The 22,899-nt window shown below is 41.0% G+C and overlaps 1 protein-coding gene across 5 annotated transcripts in view; it reads left to right on the top strand.

Annotated features, from left to right (window-relative positions):
* The first annotated feature begins 2,523 nt into the window (after positions 1–2,523).
* The window catches only part of carmil3 (capping protein regulator and myosin 1 linker 3), a 95,009-nt gene continuing 74,633 nt past the window's right edge, over positions 2,524–22,899 (top strand). For all 5 annotated transcript variants that reach the window (XM_084913747.1, XM_084913751.1, XM_084913748.1 and 2 more), the window contains exons 1-5: positions 2,524–2,794; positions 6,143–6,237; positions 18,639–18,689; positions 20,644–20,703; positions 20,785–20,906. In XM_084913747.1, coding sequence (XP_084769873.1) covers positions 2,737–2,794; positions 6,143–6,237; positions 18,639–18,689; positions 20,644–20,703; positions 20,785–20,906 — 386 coding nt within the window. In that variant the 5' untranslated portion in view covers positions 2,524–2,736. The remainder of the gene's footprint in view (positions 2,795–6,142; positions 6,238–18,638; positions 18,690–20,643; positions 20,704–20,784; positions 20,907–22,899) is intronic.

Here is a 22,899-nt window from a genome sequence, read left to right as displayed (position 1 = left end):
CAGGATCATCTACTAGAGCAGATGTTGTGACTTCCATTCAGTGATCACATTTAAACAAGTTTAATTACGGAATGTGTTTCTTACTTTTTCATTTCTTATCTCATTTCAAACTCGTTTAGTTTGTAATTTACAGTGCTATTGCTTCTGAGAGAAACAAAGGTTTTTCTTATCTGACTTTCATCTTAATGCTTTATTTCTTAAAAGGGATGTATAGTTTTAATCAGGTTTTTTTTTAATTAAATAGATGTTTATTGGAATCAAAAATACATACAATACAAATTGAGGGTATTAAACAGGGAGCAGCATATAAATATGTAATGTAAATATACTATCAAAATATTCAAATCCATATTGAAAAGTTTTCTAATTTGTATTTTCATAGCGACTATATGAAAGTTTTTTTTTAAATATCACTTTTCATAACAATAGTAGAGTTTGCCTCACCTAACCAGTGGGCTTTCAAACTGCCAGAGAAATAAAATTAGCTAGGCTACTTGTAAATAGCTAAGGAGCACAGCAAGCAGCCAACCAAAGATCCTGGCACTCTTGAAAAGCACTGTGAGTTAAACATGCATTAAGGTCGGACACAGATGCTCCAGATTTTTCCTCTATAGAGCTGTGTGTAACTAAATTATCCACCTAACATTAACTACTGATGCAGCTGAACATACCACCAGCTCTTAATTCAGTTCATACAAATGGTGTAACTAGCAGGCAACTTAGGAGCCTCATTAAGGTAAAAAAAAGAGGCTGTTTTATTGTAGCTAAATGTGAATATAATTTACTTACAGTATTAGCAACAGCAGCTAGCAAGGATGTTCAGAATTATATTATATATGTGTGGCGGACCACCAGGTGGCTCCACTCACACCCAAGTTGAAGGGAAGTGCTGGGGTGGAGATTTTGGCGCTTAATATATGTGAGGTTCTGAGAGTCAGTCAATAAAGTTGGAGTGAGACACTGAGACCTCTCCTGTCGTTATTACATACCTCCACAATATATATATATATATATATATATATATATATATATATATATAATTATTTTATTATTATTTATAGCTAAAGCTTGCTAGTTAATTTGATGAGCATGCTAAGGAGCTTTTTGGAAACTATTGTATAGGCTAGTATTTATAGGCTTATATGAAAACAAAATCATGATTCATTAACAAGTGATTACCATTTGAATGAATTAATAATCGGCAGATCAAAAATATATGAAACACTGTAGTTATTGCAGTGTAAAACGTGTAAATTATTAGGCTAAAGTAGTGGCTATAAAGTTCAGAATTATTATTTGTAGCTAAGGCTAGCTAGTTAATTTGGTGAGCATGCTAAGAAGCTGATTAAAATTATGGCAACGTTTTGAAAAAGTTGAACTTTGAAAATATTTTTGATATATGTTAAAAAAATGTTTTTAGTTTTTAGTAGAATGAAAACAAAGCTCCCTCCTCCCTCAACTACTGCCAATGGACTAGTTAACCTCACAGTAGCTTGCAGTTGCTAATATATGCTATTACCAATTACTGTAGACTGTTTTCTACAGTCATTGGCTATTACAAGAGCATATAGCTAGAAACGTGGTTAAATGTATGCTAACATTTATTTAAGTACTTTACCGAAGTCAATTTTAAATGTACTTTGACTGAATTAGGCTACTTTCTTATGTATTCTTTTGAAGATTTTTATATTTACTTATATATTACACTGTATATAAATAACCAGTACTATAATTAAAATAATTTCCTGCTACAATATTTAACAGATAAGGTTTATACAATTCACGAATCCATACCTGACCCATTATTATAATACATATGATTCTGCACAATGAACACTTTAGCTTTAGATATTTTATGCATGATTTGATGCTAAAACGGGTTTTTTCTTTCACTATTAGGACTCCTCCTTATGTATAGAGTACATAGGAGTGCATACTTGTTTTGCCAAAATATATAGGAACTCTTGTACAGCGCCGCTTTTCATGCGAGCTCAGGGTTGTATTTAAGCCTGAAAATCCATCCTGATTGTTTCCGCACTTAGTTTTCTATATGGTATTTCTTTCCAATCAAATGATCAAATCTAAATTCCTGTAATAGTAATTTTGTCTAAACAGCACATCAAAGGTTCTGTCGCTTAAAACAAGGTAAAACCGTCTCACTTTGTTTCCCAGCAAAGACATTTGAAGATTTGACTAGAAAGTTTTCTTTTGTTATTGTTTTTAGTCAAAATCATGATTTATCAGCAAGTGATTACCTTTGAATGTAAGAATCAATCAATTAAAAATATATGAAAAGTGTAGTTATTACAGTCTAAAACATGTAAATTATTAGGACGCCTGGAACCCCAGAATCTCTGCAATTTAACAATAGGACTCTTTCCTTTGTCTATTTTTTATGGTACATCTGCTATTTCAAACAAATGATGGTGACCTAAAGATGATGAAGAGTATCTCAAACCTCTCTCTCTCCCCCCCTTTCTCTCTCTCTCTCTCTTGTCTGAGTGCTGAAGTCGGAGGCGCTCCTCGGGTTTGCCACTGCGCACCGCGGCATCGCTTCTCACCACACTGTGCGGACTGTTGCTGCGCCCGGAGCACCTGCAGGCGCTGAAAGAAGAAAAAGAAGAAGAAGAAGAAGAAGGGGGGGGGGGGGGGGAGAAGTGGACAGCGATTGCCTAAAGAGACATCTGAGAGAGGAGAGGAAGGAGAAGGGGGCCGGACAGGCGGGAGGAGCGCACCATGGCCTCAAAGGAGACTACAGCGGCGGGCTTCGCCAACGTCAACAGGGAAATCACAGGTGAGCTCCCGACCCGGGATGACTTTTTCGGGGAAAAGTGTGTTTTTAACACCGCTTCGAGCACTCCCGAGAACGCGAGAGGATGGATGAGAGCAGCTCTCGGGACGCGTACGGGTAGTTTTCTTTTACTCAGCTGCTCTTTAAACAACCTCTTTCCACTGCGTTTGATTTGAAAGGAGTTATCACCGCAGGGAAACGCAGGATATGCCTCCCCAAGGCAAAACCACAGTTAATGGCTGTTCGGGCTTGTGAGGACTATAATCCTAGCGATCTCAGTGCAGGAGTCTTCACTTTGGGATTGATTTGTCATAAAGATCCGCGGTGAAATTTATCGTGCGCACGGGTCCAGTAGTGCTGTCAGAGTTATTTTCAAGTGCTGCGGTGCGTGTGAGCGCGTCGTGGCTTTGTTGTGCATTCATTAGGAGTTTTTTTTTTTTTTAATGGCTTTCTTTTCTCGCTGCACGTGTGTGCGTGGGAGTTATTGTGTGACTGCAAGCGCTTTTCGTGCAGCATGGGTACAGCTGGAAGCCTGAGCCTGTGTCTCCCGCTGAAGAGATCGGACAGCACAGGACACACGAACACACTGTTTGGATGGTAGAGTGTTGATGAAGGGTGTCTCTCACCGCTAATTATCCTGATGGAGTTAAGTCCCGCTGTTTACCAGCTCAACCTGGTCAAGCACCTTCTGTGTGGCCTGGTTGTAAGAGGCAGGCGGTATTAGGCCATTAACACACCTGCCATTGGAGGACCAGATGGGGAGGGGTGGGGGAGATGGGGTTCCTGAGGCTTGGGGAAGGTGAGTGAGCACATCCATCAAACTGCCAGAAAAGGCAGGGGATATTAGAGGGAACTGACGGTGGAAAGGGGGACTGACCCATGCTGGTTTTTCATCTCCACCCCACCTTGCCCCTTTTTTAGGGAACAGATGCTAAGGTCACACCGGCAGGCCTTGGAGGGGTGCTGGATAGTGCGTTAAAAGGTTTAAGCGATTGGGTCTTACGCAGCTTAATGTCAATAACTCTCTGGTTGTCTTCAACTGATCCTTCTTTCGATCTACCTGAGTGTGCCCCCCCTCTCAATCCCATCCCTGTCTCATCCTGCTGGCATCTGCCGCTGCTCAGTCAAGCGTGAGAGCCAACTTCATGGTTGTTGCCGGATGGGGACCGTGAGAATTGTGTGTGTGCGTGTGTGTGTGTGTGTGTGTGTGTGTGTGTGTGTGTGTGTGGTTGATACAGTGGGAAAGTTGGGAGACTGTGAGTGGAGCGTCGTGACACAGCATGACTCGCTGTATCTCCATCTGCTGGGCTCCATGAGTGCATAATTAGCACGGATGGCCCCATTTGAGATGTGTGCTGTGAACATATCACAGCTTGTAGGCATATGTGCGTGGTTCCAGACTGAGGCTATAGGCTGATGTTATTTTGAATAGCAGCGTTCATTGTGTTGGTTGTTGTTTGGGGGGGGGGGGGGATGTAATTGGCAGAGGCCTCTGGTGCGGTTCAGTGAGCTTCAATCTATCCACTGGCGCCTGCCTGGCATGGTGGGGTAGAAGTCCCTAAAGACCGCAGCTCTGAATTGTGTGTTTGGTTCCGTTGAGAAGAGCTGGGCTGCTTTTTTCTTCTCTGAGGCTAAAAATAGTCCAGTTATGAGTCCTCTTCAGCTAGGAGTTGCATATGTGTCTGCCTATCCTCATGTTGGAGTCTTTGAAGCTGTCTTCTTTTCTCTGTGACTGTTCGCCCCTGTGCGGCTGTCTTTTAAGGAATAATCCACCTCAGACACAAGACGTGATGGTCGTGGGGATTTAGCTGGGATATGAACATATTTTTTGATTGATAACTACATCTTTAGAGCTTTTAAAAAGCTCTGAGACAGAAGAAGCACTGGGACTATTTCCAAAAATATGTCACCTGTTGGTGTCCTAAATCCAAAGTCTGTCATGTTCATCACAATACATCAAAATGATGACAAGAAAAACCCAAACAAGGTGTCATGTAAAGACTGCTTGTTTGTCTCATCAGTTGCTGAAAAATATCCAGTTTACCCTCTTCATAAATGCACAAGTACTATGCACTTTACTTTTAGTTGTTGGACAAAATCACTTGAAGTGTTTTAGCTCTCACGTGATCTTCATCAGCCTCTTTTACTTATTTGCCGTGAAATTAGCAGTTTAAATGTCACGTTTTTATGCGAAGACTTCAATCTTAACACGAGGCAAATGAGGCATTATCTGCTGATGATGACCACATATTTCAGCTGGCTTTTAGATTCTGAAACTTTTTATTTCAAGACTTGGCAAAGAAGACAAAACTAAATACTTTAACCAACACATGAAAAAGGTTTTAACCCCCCACCACCTGATAGCTGGGGTGCTTGGACATCGAAGGGTTAATTAGGGATCAAGCTTCAATGTGCTGAATTGGCATCAGCACTGATACTGAACTTTATTAAGCGGGTTTAGCATGGAGCATGATTTAATCACATTCCAGCCAAGACCTCTGTAGTCAAAAGAAGATTATTGCCATCTGCAGTAATTTATATATGTATAGTGTGGCATGACTGCAGTTTGGGACCTCGCTGCCTTTCCATGTGCCTAACGTGAAAAGTAGGAGGCGGGAACAACAGCGGCAACACCTCTGCATAGAAGAGATTGAGTAATTGATTGACGCTGATCAAGACACATACAGCACAAAAAAAGGAGTTGGGCTTGTGGCGGGTTGCAAAGTGGCTTGCAGTCTAAAGCAACTTAAATAACTGCTGGTTGATTATATACTTTAGTCTATATTTATTTTCTTCCAAAGATGTGCCTCAGTCTGATGCGCTGTACTAAGGAGGTGCTGTATTATCACAATTCACATTAAAAGTTGCCTTTGAGTCACTGCAGTTTAGTGATTCCACTTCCCCTCTGGGTTGGGTATGACAGCAGCCTCTTGTGCACAGTATTGTTTTATTTATCAGTTACTAGTAGTTAGTATTCACTCTAAACCTTTAGACAGCATTTTAACAGCTGAAGCCCCCCCACTGACTTTTGTCACCCTCATGTTACTTTGATATGCAGGAGTGGCCCGATCAGTGCATTTCACACAGTGAAGAATAAGAGCCCTTATATTGAATGGATACTCAGAATCAGTATTTGGAAAGAAAACTGGTGCATCTCATTCTTATTCAGTTTTTTTCTTTCCATTTTTCATCAAGCTTTATGTTCTAATTTACCGATTTACCCTCTTGAAAGCCTTTCAAAGCATTTCTCAGAGCATCTCAGGACTGTAACCTTTTTTCTGTAATGTGTTTACATTATGTAATTAGTGCTCCTTTTTTATCCTTGTCTTTCCCTCTCTGCTTTCTTTCCAGAGAGCATCAGAAAGGTGCTGGACAAACAAGCCATTAAGTTTGTGCGAGCCATCAAGCAGGACATGAGGAGCGGCAAGTCAGAGGACAGGATTCTGGTGAGAGACGCCGACACCCGCACTCCACCCCAGCACCTCCCCCCACTTCATTCTTCTGTTCACACCGGTGACCCAAGAGAGCTGCTAATAAAATGAAAGAATCTTCCGTGCGAGGCTTTAAATGTGCGACAGAGTGACGCTGGCTCGTTAAAGTCAAAATGGAAATCAATAGAGCTTAATTGCAACAAATTGAAAGGGTCGTAAGAAGTCGCAGATTGTACTTCCTGAGCCACACAACAGACGCGTTGAAAATTAGGCTTAAGACAGATGCTGTCTAAGCAGAGCAAAGTGGACACCATGCCGTGTCCCACTGAATCCATCCTCAGAGTTTATTAGATGTGGCAGGATGGCCTTAATGCCGCGGGCGAGAGTGTGGTGTGTGCATGTGTGGAAGCCTGATGTTGTGTACATACAGGGTCCTGGTTTATTGCTTTGTTTTTTTTGTTTTTGTTTTGTTTGTTATTGAAGGAGCCTCGTGTGTTTGTGTGAGACTGCATGCCAGAGGGAGTGTAGGTTGTGTGTGATGTGTTCAAGGAACCAAGGCCAGTGCTGTTATTGAGAGAGTGTCAGTTAGTCAGGCACATTGGTGCCCGATCAGTTACTCATACAGTGTTGCCAAGAGCGAGCTTGTTTCCTCCTTTAAAGGCAACAAGAAAGGGATGAGCTGATGTGAGAATCCAAACTATTAACCAGGACTTCTGTCAGTTTTCTGTCCCTCCTATTATTTCTTTTCCCCCTGTCTCTGCCTTGCCTCCACCTATCTCCATCATTACCACACCCCCCTCTATTTTTGTCATCTTCTCTTTGTTTCCCATCCCTCCTCCCTCCCTCCCTCCTTCCCTCCCTCCTTGTCTGTCCATCTTGATTATTCTCCTCCCTGTCATCACCCCCCCCCCCCCCCCCCTCCACCGCCACGCGGATCGCCTCTCGCTTTCTCTCCATCTCTCCACTTTTATGCCCTTCCACTCATCCCTCCATCTTTACTCAAACCTGTAAAAGGGTATTGAGCTTCTCTTTCCATCAGAAGCAATTCAATTAGGTCTTTGCCTTACGAGAGTTTTTTTTCCTCTTACTATCCAAATGGGCTTTGGCTGCTGCTGCTGCCTCTGCAACTGCTCCAAATTCTTTCAAGGGAAAGGATGTTGGATGCAGCTATATATGTATTCGTTCTAGCTTGTTGTCAAGGTCTCCCCCCTTCCTAAAAGGCAATCTTTTCACTCTAATGGATACATTTGTTTGGATGTAAGAAGGGCGAATAGACAAGAGAGTTTGTAAATTGACTTTTTTCAGTCTCTCTGGGTATTATGCACATAATATTCATGCTTGAAAGTATCATACATGGAGGTCAGAAAGTGGCGCATTCTAGGATTGCTGTCAGATGCAGAGCTTGAATTTTGTCCTGGAGAAGAAAAGAAAACCACAGCTTCCATCTTGATTCCCCTGGTTTGTTCGGTTCACAGGAAGAGAGTTTAAAACATCAACTCTGTATTTACTTTTACATTCAAGTCTTTGTTCTACATTTGCTCTCTCTGTCTTTTTTTTTTCGTGCCCTTCTTTGCCTCCGGAGACTGCTGGTATCCAACTGTCTGTGTGTGTTGACTGTACCAGCCATCATGCTGTGACACACACTTACACACAGGCACACACAGGGTTGTCTCCCCCACCACCCATCTCAGACAGACACAGGCCCAGCGTGACATCTAAACAGCACCGAGGGCACTGCGTTGGGGAGCATCAACATGCACGATTCCATCATTGGCTATGCTCAGACACACACACGCACATGCACACTTACTCATGTGTGTGCATTTTGCATACATGTGCAGGAGGTATTAATGCACACTCGCACTGCTCAGTGCATCCAAACTTGCTCGCATACACACACACACTCTTACAACCATTATTAGATCACCCTATTTGAAGATTAGAGGCAACTCTGAAAACAAAGCATCTTCAAAGGCTGAGTGGGGGAGAGAGACATGGAAGGAGGGAAGGGAGGAGTGGGCGGGTGTTGCTGGAAGAGGAGGGGAGAGCATGCCAATGGAGCAAAGGGAATGAAGGAAGGAGAGAGGGGGGGAAGGAATCTCTGATGTGTTATGATGCCCCAGTTGCCGATTTGGCTCTTCCGCCACTTATTTACCCTGATCGGTCGCTCTGTTTTATCCTCTGTTGACTCTGCGGTTTCTTCACTCCCACCTAATAACGGGCCTATTACTGGCTGAAAGTGCCACTGTTTGACAGCCCTGAACACACTTGGGTGCTTATTCCCACTTAAGCTGCACGGTTGCGTGGAGGTCCCATTCATGGGGCTCTTGTAGAACTGAGGTTTGAGGTCAAGTTTGAGCTACTGCGTTTAATGATTCGATTGTGCCCGTGTGCTCTGTGGGTTTGCCGGTGTGGAGGATGTGCGCAGCAGGGCTGCTTGTGATGAAATTAGTAGAATATGTAATGATTTATGGTTAGCAATCACTTTCAAAGTAGCTTTATTGAGCATAAATCACTCAGACCTGAAAATCATTTGCCCTTTAATGGACCCACACTGAACAAAGCAATTACAAAAAACCCCAAAAACCTAGCCACACGTGCCATTTCTTGCTCTTGGAGACTTCTAGTGCCAAGTGAGTATTTATATTTATATTTCTAATTCTACTTTTTTGTTTTATTTATTTTATTTCTCTAACAAGCAGTAGAAATGCTAGTTTACAGTAAAAGTGTACCTTCAGCAATATGGATGTAGCTGTGGTGCACAATATTTTTTTTTGGCATCATTGGGTGAAAATTCCATTTTAACCTTTCAGCATATTGTAGCTCAGGCAGTCTGTGAAGGCTTGTGCAAATCTTCTTGGCTTTGTTTTCAGTGCTTTTGATGATGTGATGGGTAAAGTTTGGCAAATCACGTCTTTTCATAGAGAGGGCAGTCTTACTTGTTTGTTTGTTAGATCGAACCCAAGCTGTGCGTAGCTAAAATTAGTTTTTTTATTTATTGCACTTCATTCATGTTGTTATAGTGATGATGATGTGTTTTTTTTTGGGCAGCCCTTACTTCAAGTGGTACAAAACTAAACTAAATTGACAGAGAGGAAAAAAGTGAAAGACACAGTTCTTTAAAAAATTTTTGCAGTAATTCTTACAATATGCAAACCCTATTCGTAGAACTATATAGAACTACAAACAGTTGCTGTTGGTCAGACAAATGGTTCATGTAATTTTCCTGTAATCAATAAGGTGTTTTGTGGTTGGGTGTGTAGGTGGATATGCCATTAAAAACAGAGGAAGAATTTAAACGTAGCTCATGGGCTGTGGTGGTGCATTTGTGTCAGTTTTATCTTAATGCAGTGTATGAAACATGTGAACATACTTGGGTGCTTTGGGGGCTTTGACAGATTTGGTAAATTCTGTGTTTTCTATTTGTTCTAGATTTCTGCCTCCGTCACCTCTGAGAGTAGAGCCCATTCTTCTTCTTTTCCTGGACTACCAACAACATGCAAAAACTGAAATAATCATGATTTCCAAAACAGTGCCAGCATGGATTTTCCTGATTAGTTACTAATTACAAATTAGCAACTTGTAACTGATTAGTCATTTTTTAAAAAAATTTAATTAAAATGTCAAAAGATATAATTTTGATAAATGTACAACAGAAAATATTTGCCAAACTAGTGCATAACAATACTAATACATTGAAAAAAAAATACATACATAATTATTTACAGTAGTAAATACTGATTATATTTATTTTAAAGAATTACAGAGCTATTAATAATAACAGGCATCTCCAGTAATTTGTAGATCCTGCTAAATCAGAAATCAGAGTAGTTGTGTGTGTGTGTGTGTGTGTGTGTGTGTGTGTGTGTGTATACTCCTTGAATAAGTAATCTTTACCACAAACTGGAGCCAAATACTGCGTCTACTGTATGGAACAGCAGCCAAGTAGTCGCTCTTCTGAACGTGTTTGACTTTATATCCTATGATCAGTCCATGAAAATCTTTAAAGTAAAACCTTTAAGATAATCCTATAACAATAAGACAGCCAATGAAGCGTTATTGAAATTGGCATTGTGTTTATTGTTCTTGGTTTGGAGTCTAATAATTGATTTTTGATTTATACTGGTTTAGAGACCATCACAATAATCCAGCAGCGAGGGAAATAAAAGGATGAGTGATAGTTTGTGCCATCAAAAATCATTACTGAGCATATCTTGGCGACATTCCTCAGATGGTCGTAACATAACTGGATCATTAGCGTGTTTCTTGTAAGTGAGGCTAGTGTGAAAGAGCATATCCAGCCTTCTGATATTTCCTTTTTAACAGTACTTTATTTGGGACAAAGCAAAGACAGGATGCCATGATACAGCAGTTAAATTTTAAAAGAACTACTGGCGGCCATTTTTTAACCTCTGTTGGCTTTACGGGACGATACTGCTGCATGTCATTAGCAGTTGATTAAAATGGAATGCAAGCCTCCCAGTCTGTTGTTGTATTTATTTTTTTCCTCCTTTAAGTTTTTATTTTTCGCATACTCCTATGGGTTTTTAACATCTTCATGAATAAGCGTTTTTGATAGTTTTGCTGTGTGCCTGTTAAATTATTAAATTTTATTACTTTGCAGTTGCACAATTGCTTCTGTTCCTCAGTGCCTAGACCGGTGAAGGCTCCATCATTGACTTGGGTTTTACTGACTTGTCCAGACCCATAAGGTAAATGAGGAGTTGCAAATCCAAGTCTGCATGTTTAGAATTCTTCTTGCGTCTTCTGTGGCTCCTTTAATGCCATTCAAGGTAATGTCATTGGGTCTTCTTACATTAAACAAAGACTTCATATTTTGCAAGCCTGCCTTACATTGACAGGAAGCATGAAAAATATGGGGATATCCAGAGATAGATTATCATAGGGAGACAGACTGTTAGTAGCATTATAGTAAATGGAGGTGCTTTTTTTTTTTCTTAGCTTAATCCATTAGCCTAATATGCATTTATTCTGACAGCTTTTGTTCAGTGTGCCTTTTGTGAGTCCTGCCATGCTATGAGGCTGCAACATATTACAGGAGTATCCTTTTAAGGCTTTCATAGTGATTCCACTATGAAAGGTCAGCACACCTCTGTGAGGTCTCTTCTCAGGGTTGGGGACAAAATCTGTTGTTGTTAGTTTTTTCTTTAAGTAGCTGAACTTTTGTGCTTGCACTGAGTGTTTTGCTATACTGTGTTGAGATTAAATGGGTGCTCCTGGGCTGGGGATGTATGTATGTATGTATATATATATATGTGTATGTATATGTATATATATGTGTGTGTATATGTGTATATATATATATATATGTGTGTGTATATGTGTATATATATGTGTGTATATGTGTATATATATATATATATGTGTGTGTATATGTGTATATATATATGTGTGTGTGTGTGTGTGTATATATATATATATATGTGTGTATATATATATGTATATGTGTGTGTGTGTATATATATGTGTGTATATATATATGTATATGTGTGTGTGTGTATATATATATATATGTGTGTATATATATATGTATATGTGTGTGTGTGTGTGTGTGTGTGTGTGTGTGTATATATATATATATATATGTATATATATATATGTATATATATATATATATATATGTATATATATATATATATATGTATATATATATATATATGTATATATATATATATATGTATATATGTGTATATATATATGTATATATGTATATATGTGTATATGTGTATATATATATATGTATATATGTGTATATATATATATATGTATATGTGTATATATATATATATATATATATGTGTATATATATGTATATGTGTGTGTATATATGTCAAAATGACTGAACAGTATAGAATGCCATTTTAATAACATTTATTGTGCAAAACTTTTCAAATAATTTTTAAGATGTAACAGATCTTTTTCCAAACAATGTAACACAAAATTCTTAAATAACAAATAAAAATGAAGATAAATGTGTAAACATTTTTGAATAAAAAAAAATACAAGTAAAAAGTTGTTGAAGATAAAGTGCAAAATGTGCCTTTGGAAAAGATGAGTCTGCTAGTGTGTAGGGCCACCTTTTTTCTTTCCACTTGACTGACTGGGCGTTTGTGGAGGGCGCTTTCCTCATATTCAAAACGTGCTTTGTCTCTTCGCTATTACTGTCGCCCGGCATAATTTGCAGATGATATTTTTCTGCTTAACATCTGAATGCTTAAACCCAAATCAGGTGCATATGACTAACGTCGCACCAGTCTTCTTTATGAGCACCTCCTCCTCCCCACGTGTAAGCTCCATGCTAGCTTGCAGCCGCTGCGATGATTTTGCGCAGCAACATGCGCTATTGCGGAAGAGCGGTATAGTCAAAATCTCTACCGTTGGCCAAATTCATATCATTTCTACCATATACCATTTATACCACCCACCCCTGCTTTGACATGTTGCCTTTTTATTACTTGTGTACTAAAACCATTTTCACTATCTTGTTTGAGTATCATTTTCTAGAACAGGGATGGGAAACTCCAGGCCTCAGGGATCGGTGTCCTGCAGGTTTTAGTTATCACCCTGGGTAAACACACCTGAATCAAATGATTAGTTCATTACTAGGCCTCTGGAGAACTTCAAGACATGGTGAGGAGGTCATTTAGCCATTTAAATAAGCTGTGTTGGATCAAACATCTAAAACCTGCAGGACACCGGCCCTTGAGGCCTGGAGTTCCCCCACCCCTGCTCTAGAATATCTTTGAAGGCCTTCCGAGAATGTGACTGTGGCATCTTTGACATGTAGGCGCAGAGAGTGAAAGTGCAGCAATCCGCGCAAAAAAATTAAAGAATCTTGTTTTTGGTATTTACAACTCCAAACCCGCTGTACGCTGAAAGCAGAACAAGGTCTCTTTTTATTTTTTAATTTCCCCCATTGTGTGTGGTTTGTGTTTTGGAGAAATGGAGCCCACAGGACGGTGTGTTTGTGATGGTAAAACTGAGCCAATTCTGCAGCACTTGCTTTTGATGCTGCAAAAATTGCGTGCGGTGGTGAATAAAGTCAAAAGCGAGAGATGCTCGCCGAATTATGTAACTTGACGTGGTGAAACTGGGCCTGGAAGACGACTCTTTGTTGCACAGAAAATCTAACTGTGTGTTGGACTGTGAAAGAAAGCCGAGTACAAAGGAGGAAAAGAGACGGCCGGCGCTCGCAGCGTTGTTTCACTCTCGCCAACACACGACGTGCTTGTGTAATGGTAAACATTACCACTGCATCACCCGTCATTTTCCTTTCATGGCTTTTCCCCCTGTGAGATTGTCAGCGTGGAGTTTCTAGATTCGCCGTCTGACGGTGCGTGGCGAGCGCTCAGCTGTAATTAGGACTGAGTCTTCTTTCAATTATCATAAACACATGTTGGTACCCTGTGGCGGAGACGCTATGAAGTGTGACTGCTGACCTTCTCTCCTCCCACGAGAACGAGAGAAAGTGTGAATGAGTGTTTGTGCGCGCGTGAGTTATCAGGGCTGAAAGGGAACTCTGCCTCTATTTTTATCTCTCCGTTCTATTGAGTCGCTTTCTCTCTTTCGCTCCCTCGTTCTCATTGTCTCAGTCCTTACTGTACCCGCTGCTCCTCTCCTTTCCTCTCTTCTTTCCTCATCCATTTGGCCTTCCTTACCTGCGCTCATTTCTCGTCCCATCCGGCATCCCTGCATTTGCTTGCTTTATGCTTTCACTATTTTCCCCTCCCTTTATTGCTTTTGACCCACTCGTCCAATCCCTGCCACTCTCCAGCCTCTATTTCTCCTCTCATCCTCTCATCTCCGTCACCCATCTACATTACAGTACTTCATCCCATTATCTGCCTCTTTTCCCCCAGTTTTTCTTTCTCATTTTCAGAGTGCTATCTCTTTGATTTAGGACTCCATTTTTATCAGAGAATTTGGAACAAGATGTGTTTCGGAGCTTTGTATCTCTCCCTCCCTACCACTCTAAAGTCCACTTACGAAGCAGGACCTGGGGCATCTGTGCTTTCAGACCCTCCTCTCTCTCACACACACACACATACGCACACACACATAAGCTGACAGATTGACTGATGGCAGGGTTGTGTTCTTATGATGCTGGGTTCACTTGAGTGATGGTGGCTGACTCTGTGTGACAGGATGGGAAAGAGAGAGAGGGGACGAGTGTAGTCCAAAGCCAGCTTAGCAAGCTATTGTGCATCATTATACGTGTGTGAGAGTCAAAAAGCAGTGTGTGCTGTAGGAGCACGCTGAACGTATGCAAATATTGGCGATAGAATGTTTCTGATTTTCACCCCGGTGTGTGTTTGTGTGCATGTCTTTTGTTTTTTTGTTTTTAAATGCCCTTGTGGCCGAGCCAGAAATACCGCAGGCGGCCGAATCTGGCACTGATCCTCTTCTTGTTCCCTTCAGAGGCAATGCCGCAACACACACGCATACACATTCACACGTACAAGACCCAGAGACACACTTTGATTTGCGCCATCTCGTTTGAAGTGCAAGACCCAGAGCTTGACAGCTTATGATTAATATAAGCCCCCGCCCTCTGCCCTCTCTGCTGCGTGTGCACGCGAACACACAAAGCAGTGTAGAGATGCGTTTGTTGCTCTGTGCGTGTACTGTACACGCGGTCCTCCGCAGTGAGCTTCGGGGGCCAGCTTGCTGGCTAGATCTTTGAACTAGAGCTTTGACACCGTGCCATCACCGCAAGGGCACTTCTGGACTCCCCCAACCCCTCACCCCCCATCATCTTCGCCTTCTAGTCGTTCTCTCGCGTTACTTCCACATCACTTTTAGAGATTGTCGCCTGCTGTCTGCCTGGCTGACCAGATCAAAAAAAAAAAAAAGTTGACCATCTCATTTCAGAGGATTTCCTGGGTGGAAAACGAATCTTTCTGCAGCTTTTAGGATTTGTGATTGATCTGCGGAATAGAAGGTTTGCCAGAATGTCACCTTCTATTGTGGGAGGGGGTCAGGGCAAGGTGGGCAGGATTCTGCTTTTGGCTCATCATACTTGACATTAGCGTCACTGCTTGTGCCAGCTGATACTTATTATCTTTATGCTTCAGAAACTGCTTCAGAAACTATTGACTTTCTTTTTCTTTTTTGGTTACTTAGGACAACTCATTTATTTATGTGATTGTCGAGGAAGAGGACGGACAGGACCAACAGTAATCTTCTCCATCCATGACTGACAGACGCTCATGTACGATGGTTACAGTTGATGGATATATATATATATATATATATATATATATATATATATATATATATGGATATATATATATATGTATATGGATATATAAAACATGTATTTTAAAGCCATGTTTTTATTTTGGGTGCTCAAATGCAACTGCATAATGATGAGATACAATTAATTCCCATTTTTGATTCATTTAAATTCACATACAGAGATCAAGCACAGCAGAGCAGCTTTTCTACCCAAAGCACAAAGTGCACCGCACCTGCTACTTAGCTAGAAACACATTCACTCATTCAAACTTCCTGAATCAATAACATTGTTCTTTACTTTGAGTTGTAAGACAAGTGCTCAGGGGCTGTCTGCGAAGTGAAACACTGAAAAAGATAATACACAAATATTGAATAATCTGACTTGCTGTAGAATACAGTGTCATCAGAAGCTGTTGAAGTATAACCTCCTGGCTTTGGTGCAATCAGCTGATAATTTCCTCGTTGCCTGTTATTTCCGGATAAGATGACATTCATGAGTGGCAGAGGTCGATATGTGTGCCGTGTCAGACTGTTTTAACAAATTTGAGCAAATTTAATGACTTTAGAAGGCTTTAAACATTATTTTTTGTATTATAAATTTCCCTCGTATACCAAGGAAGCAAACAAGACAAACAAGAAAGGAGAAACAACATTGGTATGGATATCTGTGCATCTCTACTTAACAGTGATTGATTTAAACAGCACCGTAACTCTATAAGATGGTCTCTTATTTGCTTCTATCTTCCACCAGTTATTTTCATTGTTAATCATTCTGCCACATTATCTTCTCCTTTCATTAGATCCCTCGCAATACAATGAAAGCCCAAGGTGATTATCTTCCTTTTTAATCTTACCACCAAGCACAAACCCAGAGTTATCCACCTTACTACATAATATATTAAAAAAGGGAAAAATGTGAATTTTCAGTTTCTACTTGACAATCAAAATATTTGCCTTTTCTCCCTTTTTTCTCCCACTGATTGACTTTCATTAATCGACAGCTGTTGCTACGGTACTGCTACACCACACAAATTACTAATATGTACACCTGTGAAAATGTCAGCCTCCCGCTAAGCCGTGTGTGACAATTACAGCAGAAGATATAAATTATCATTCAGATTGATATGGGTGACAGCTTTCGGGGCGGTGGGGAGACTGACAGGACTGGCTGCTGCTCAGCTCTGAACGTTGGGCCATTCTGTTTAAGCTGTCTAAAATATTAAAGTGAAGCACTTTGAAGTATTACTCTGGAACTCTGACTATTGCTTACTACCGTCTACCACTCAGTTGCTATCTAGCTACAATATAGTGTGGGCTGTTAAATGATGCAGGAAGCTAACTGAAAGGCTTATTGAGACTGACAGGCTGTTGTCTCCGTTGCTTTTCGCAAACGGCAAAAAGACTTGAACCTCGCCGACTTTATAAACAATACAGCATGCTTTTTGACTCTCTTTAAACGCGGTCGATGCGACGCACAGACAACAGCTCGTCCAAGTTACACAACACATAATTAGACGGCTCATAAAACCTCAAAACAACAGGGATTTTTTTTATTTTTTTTGTAGAGGATTATTGGGTGCATTTTCCCTTCACTGCTGCACACGTCCCAGCCAAGTAAGCAAAAAATAACCAGAGTATTGATTTGTCTTTAATGATGCCTCGATAGCCTGTAAATGATATAACAAGAGAGGAGAAATCCTATGCAAGAGACTTGCTTCAGCATCGGGGGATCAAATCGGCGCCCATCAGTGAGCCTGCATTATTGATGCCTTTGTTTACATGATGAGACCTTCTGTCAGGTAGCAGGATTTTATAGTGGTGCATCTGTCATCCACGTCTTCATTATATATATTTGCGTCTCAACTTTTGTCCTTTTTCCCCTCCCTTCTGTGTGCTTTCCCTCTGGATTTATATGGGAAATTTGTGGAGGAGCTGTGATTGGACTCCTTCTACAAAGGCCTCTCATCAAGCTTAGTGCAGCCTCTCTTCTCTGTTGGAGCCTGTTATGGATGCCTATATATTTAAGACACAGGGTTGATCTGTGAGATGAGCTTTGCTGGGAGTTGGTGAAGTATGGTGGAGGAGAAGACTTAATTATTTGGAGGGAAAAGTGGTGTCTCTGCCCTTCTATCGCCTCCTCTATCTCTCCTCTCTCTCCCTGTATCTCTTTGTATGTTTCATTTTCTTTCTTCCTCTCACTGCTACTCAGCAGGGCGCCATTAGCCATTCAGCGCAGAGAGGCCTTGAGGAATTGAAAGTGACAGAGCAGAAAAAAGAATAGAAAAACTGAAAAAGGAAAGGAGTCAGGGGACTTGGGAGAAGGGGGGAGGAGGAGGAGAGAGGGGTGAGGGCAAGAGGGGTTGGAGTGAGGTGTTAGGTGGGAGCAAACCAGGCAGGACACAGTGCCACATTGTGAGATGGGAGGGGGGGTTAGGGATTAAGCAAGAAAATGAACACATTTCCATGGAGATGAAGAGAGAAATCAGAGGAATGAAAGGATGCAAGGGAAGGAATTATGGACAAGACAGGAATGGAATTTGAAAGCTGGCTGAAAAAGAGCATGGAGACAGTGGTCGAGAGTTAGAGACGCGGCTTGGAAGGGCTAGAGACGCGCAGTGCATGCATGCATGTATTGAGTATGCTAATTATGGAATTTCTGAATTATGAATGAGATTAATTGCATAGGCAGATGTGAATTTATTCACATTTTCTTTCTCTTAATTTACCCCAGACACTTTTAAATGGTAATGGCTTTTTTCTGACAAAAGCACAACTCTTTTTTGCTTACTCTTCCTCTGTCTTTTTTTTGTCTTCTCCCTGTTATTTCACCAGTATTCTTGCCAGGGCGATGAGGCATCTGTTGAATAAGTACTACTTAGTTCCATCACCACAACTTGGCACGATAAATTGGACTGTGAAATGACTTGCAGTCCCGCCATCATATGTCTTTGACACACATACGCACACGCACGCTCACGTGCTGTCGTCATTAGCTCACTAATGTCTAGGGTGCTTAGCATGACTTACGAGCCATTTGGATGAACTGCGGAGATGATTTGCTCTCTTTATGGGATGTTTGTGCTGTGCTATTTTTTGCTGCGATTTGCATTTTGCATTTCCTGCTGTCTGACAGAAATATAAATGTGTTCTCCCCTCAGGTCCTGGCAACATGGAGACTGTATCTCTTTGCTGTCAAAGTGCCCACCAAGGTAAATGTTCCCCCGCTCTCAGTGGAATTTTATGGCTTTCACTTGCCAGCCTTGATCTCATGGTAATTCGCAGAAAATGTGACAAAAAAAAAAAATCAAAGGCTTTTCAGAGCAGGAGAAAAGAGATAACGATGATGACTGCAGTGATGATGTTATAGGATGATAGTAGTAATGATGACAATTACAATGTAGACGACGAGGGGCAGGTGGGATAAAACTAAAGCAGCAGTTTGAGGATGTAAATATAGTTTTTAGCTTGCAGTCAGTAGCTAAGATGCAGCTGGTCACCTTTGCTACTGGCTGTTTCAACAATACACTGTATATAAAAGATACAACAAACTTCTGGGTCACAAAAGTGAAGCCAGTAGTGCCTTAAACCTGTCTCCCTGTGGTGCCTCATTGGGTCAAAGTCTGTGGGGAAAACAGCCCCACTTCTCACTTCCTTAATGATCTCAGTAAACACTTTCCTTATGATTTCTTGATCTTTTAAGTGTCAATAGTCCCCACTGGAGTAAAGCGGAGAATAAAATGGAGTGTACTTCAGGGTACACTCAACTTGACGCTTCAAGTTGGTACATTAATAACCAGTGGGTGATGTCCTGGTGGTGCTAATCATCTTTTATCTACAGTTTATGTTTTGAACATCTTGATTGGTTAAAGTAGGAGGACTGTAATGCCTTTTAATAGAGCCAGGTTAGCCATTTGTCCTTGCTTCCACTATTTGTGCAAAGCTAACCTAATGCATATTTTTTTCTTTTTGCTAATACACTTAAGGTGGATGCAGTCAAGATGGTGCCACCAATTAGTTCTAATTAAGCCCATAAATATATTTTGATCAGCCATCTTTGTGGGTTTGAAAGTGGATGAATAAGAAATCGAGCTACATTACACAGCCATTCATCAGTGACTTATAGGAAACCCTAAAAGATAACCCAATTTATTATCTTTATTACTCTGAATGGGACCAAAATTTAATTTAAAATAAATGAGGTTGTGTTCAATAAGACTTGAAACTCATCTGGAAAAGCTTTACTGATGTCATAAACTTAAAGAGAAATAGGGTTGTTTCAGTTTCTATACTATCATACTAATGTTTTGCCTCCTGGTGGTCATTATTAAGTAAAATAATTCAGTGGACTTATGGCTTCACTTTTTTACCCCAAAACGGCTTCCATCTTTAATATACAGTCTGTGATATCACTACAGACATAGGAGTAGTATCTCATCTAGCATGACTGCAAATACATTTCTTAAAATGTTTTTTTATTAGCCAGTACTAGTAGTGATCCCATTTCAAATTGTATTTGTTTGGCCATAATAATTTTCCATCATCACAGCACTGTGCACACTAGAAATGATGAGCAGTGAATTGATCAGAAGGGTTGTAAGCAAGTCAACAAATCATCAGGGCGATGATTCTCTCTCACATGCACAGCTGTAGTAAGAATCTGGGGCAGAGATTAGGCTGCTGACCAGCTGACTTGCAGCGGAAACACTTTTGTGCAGGACAAACATAACAGAAAATTCCAAAAGAAGGTATTTAGTCTGAATTTTAGAGTAGATCTATTGAATTGCCGCCAAAGTCGATCAAGATAACAGTTCAAGCTAGATTGGAAGGCATCCACAATGTTGTCAATAATCCCTTTCTGCAGATTTGCACATCTAACCACTACTTATAGGTGGTGAGTGAGAGCGAACAGTTTCAGATGTAATTTTACTGGTCAGCCTGTGTTTTCTCTGAAGTTTAAGAAGCCTTGGTGTGTGTGTGTGTGTGTGTGTGTGTGTGTGTGTGTGTGTGCTTCCAGCTTCATTTGAGTTTTCCTTTTGAGCAAATTGGCATCATCAGAACTTAGAATCTTCTTTATTCTGTACAATATTTTGTGAACAAAACAAGCTGAGGTTAGGTAACATAAGGATTTTGTTTGAGCTTGTGATGCATCTCTGCTTCTCTCAGGTCGAGGTCACCTTCAATTTTTTGGAAATCAGAGCAATGAACACCTACCCAGAACACCAGGTGAGAGCGGCGCTTCCTGCCAACTGTACCGTCGTAGCAGCGTTGACTCTCATGGGATTAAAACTGTCATTGTCGATACAGGTAATCATCGATACAGACAAGACCACCTACTCGCTGAGGCTGCAGACCCAGGAACAGCTGGATCACATGGTCAGCCACATCAACTACGCCCTCTCCAGAGTCTTCAACAACTCAATTTATGCGTAAGCAATGTCAAGCGTCGCCATCCTCGAGCAAAGTGCCGAAGCTTTCTGTTTTTGTGCTTTATGTTGCTGAGCAGCAAAGGCAAGTTGTCCCACGTTAACAGACTTTGACAGTGTGTTGGCAAGTTGGCAGCTTCACTTTAGGATTGCTTTCCTCTTTAACAGCCAAAAATCATTCTTATCTTGCAGTAGTTTCCCTCCAACCCATTTCTGTGTCATTGTAGACTCTTACACCTAGCAATCACTGGGCTTAATTTGCCAGCTGACACTGAGTAGGCTGCTACCGCGAGGCACGGTTTCGTTTTCTCGCTGTTTACGTAGTACTTTCAGTCAGTAGATGCTGTCGCCTCAACCCTGAAGTCAAAAGAAACACATTCTTATGCCGATGAAAATCCTACAGCGGGCACTGAACGTCCTCTACGCTTTAATCTAAAGCGGTAAAGCGCAAAGGATGCACACAATGAAAAGCCCAGACAGAGTGTCGGAAATTTTTGTCCCGCAGTCATTAGAATGTATGAGGAGGAAAGGAAGGCACAGAGTTTGTTTCCCTCTCTCTTAGTTCTCATCTACAATTTCTGAGAGCACTGGGATTGACTGTGCTCCACTATTGACCTCTCTGCACTTTATCATCGTTCAGAATAGCTCTTTTCCATTAGGGCCGCGGCAGATGATTGCTTCCAGTGAGGACATTTAAAGAGAAATAAAGAAAGGGGAGAGAACACAGGGAGGAACCTTGTGTTGTGGGTTTAATTGTGCGGCCCGGTAACTGATTGGTACACAATGCAGATAGTATCTAGAGAGCGTGCACGTATGCACGCTCTGGGGCGGATGATGATGATTGTGGAGATAAGGCAGGGATTAAGGTCACGGATGTTGTTGGGTGTTGTGTGTGTGATTTTGTTGACAAATGCGATTAAGGATGGTGTGTGTTGAATTCCACAGTGTAACGGTGTAATCCTATCAAAAAGCCAAAGCAGGTACAGCCGCAGTACTATGTGTGAACACAGTATTTGCTTTCTGATCCATCCATACACGCTCTGCTTACTTGTTGTTTCTTTCTGATGCAAATAAGGCAGAAAGGTAGAAAAGGTGGATGAGCTATGTTTTGCAGGAGTTCATTTGAGATCTCAATGTTTAAGTCAAATTCCCTTTTAATGTCCTAATTTCACTGGACGTTGTGTAAGGATGTATCATTATGATACCTACCAGGGTGTGAGCCTGCTGGGAATAAGGGTTATACTCATTAATTCGAACCTTGGTGCATCCTTGTGTCTTGGTATAGTCTCTTGGGCACTACAGTACTCCACTTAAGCCACTGGGAGTTCAATGTCTTGCTTAAGGACTCTTTAGCAACAGCACCAAAGGAAAGAAGTATAATATTTAGAATGTACTTTTCCCCAAACCTCTAACTGATACCAGAGGCCTTCTCATTACAAAAAATACTCATTAATAATCCAGCCGTGTGCCTCTCTCCATAAAATATAGATGACAAATATACTTATTAGCTATTGTTGCAGCAGGGTTCGTGGATTTATAGTGAACCATCTCAATGGGCCACATACAGCCCACTTTCATCAAAGAAACTCTCATTTCACATCAGATTAAAGATAACTACTTAACTAACTATACTTTTAATGCTATAGGTGTTTAACTAAGAGGTTTACCTTAATTACTTTTGTGTAGTATGAATAGCAGGGAAGTTCTGAAACTTATGAAAATACAGTTGAAAGTCTAACACCTATGCCTGCCTTTAAATTTCCAAAGGTGTCAGGAGATTGGAGTCTTAGCTGGGCAGATACTGGCCCCTCGGCCTTATGTTTGACACCCTGCTCTAACTCTGTGGCAGGGTGGAGCTTATACCAGTTGACATGTTACCAGTCTATTACAGGAAGACAAATGATCATTCACGCTCACAATCACATTTATGGCCACTTAGCATCACCAATTAGCTAAATGTGCATGTCTCTGGACTGTGAGGGGAAGCCGGAGGACT

The sequence above is a fragment of the Perissodus microlepis genome, chromosome 18 (genome assembly GCF_051167445.1).
Source record: "Perissodus microlepis isolate ML-2025 ecotype Zambia chromosome 18, ASM5116744v1, whole genome shotgun sequence".
Lineage (NCBI taxonomy): Eukaryota > Metazoa > Chordata > Actinopteri > Cichliformes > Cichlidae > Perissodus > Perissodus microlepis.
Note: the sequence above shows the minus strand (reverse complement) of the source record. Positions and strands in the feature narration are given on the sequence as shown.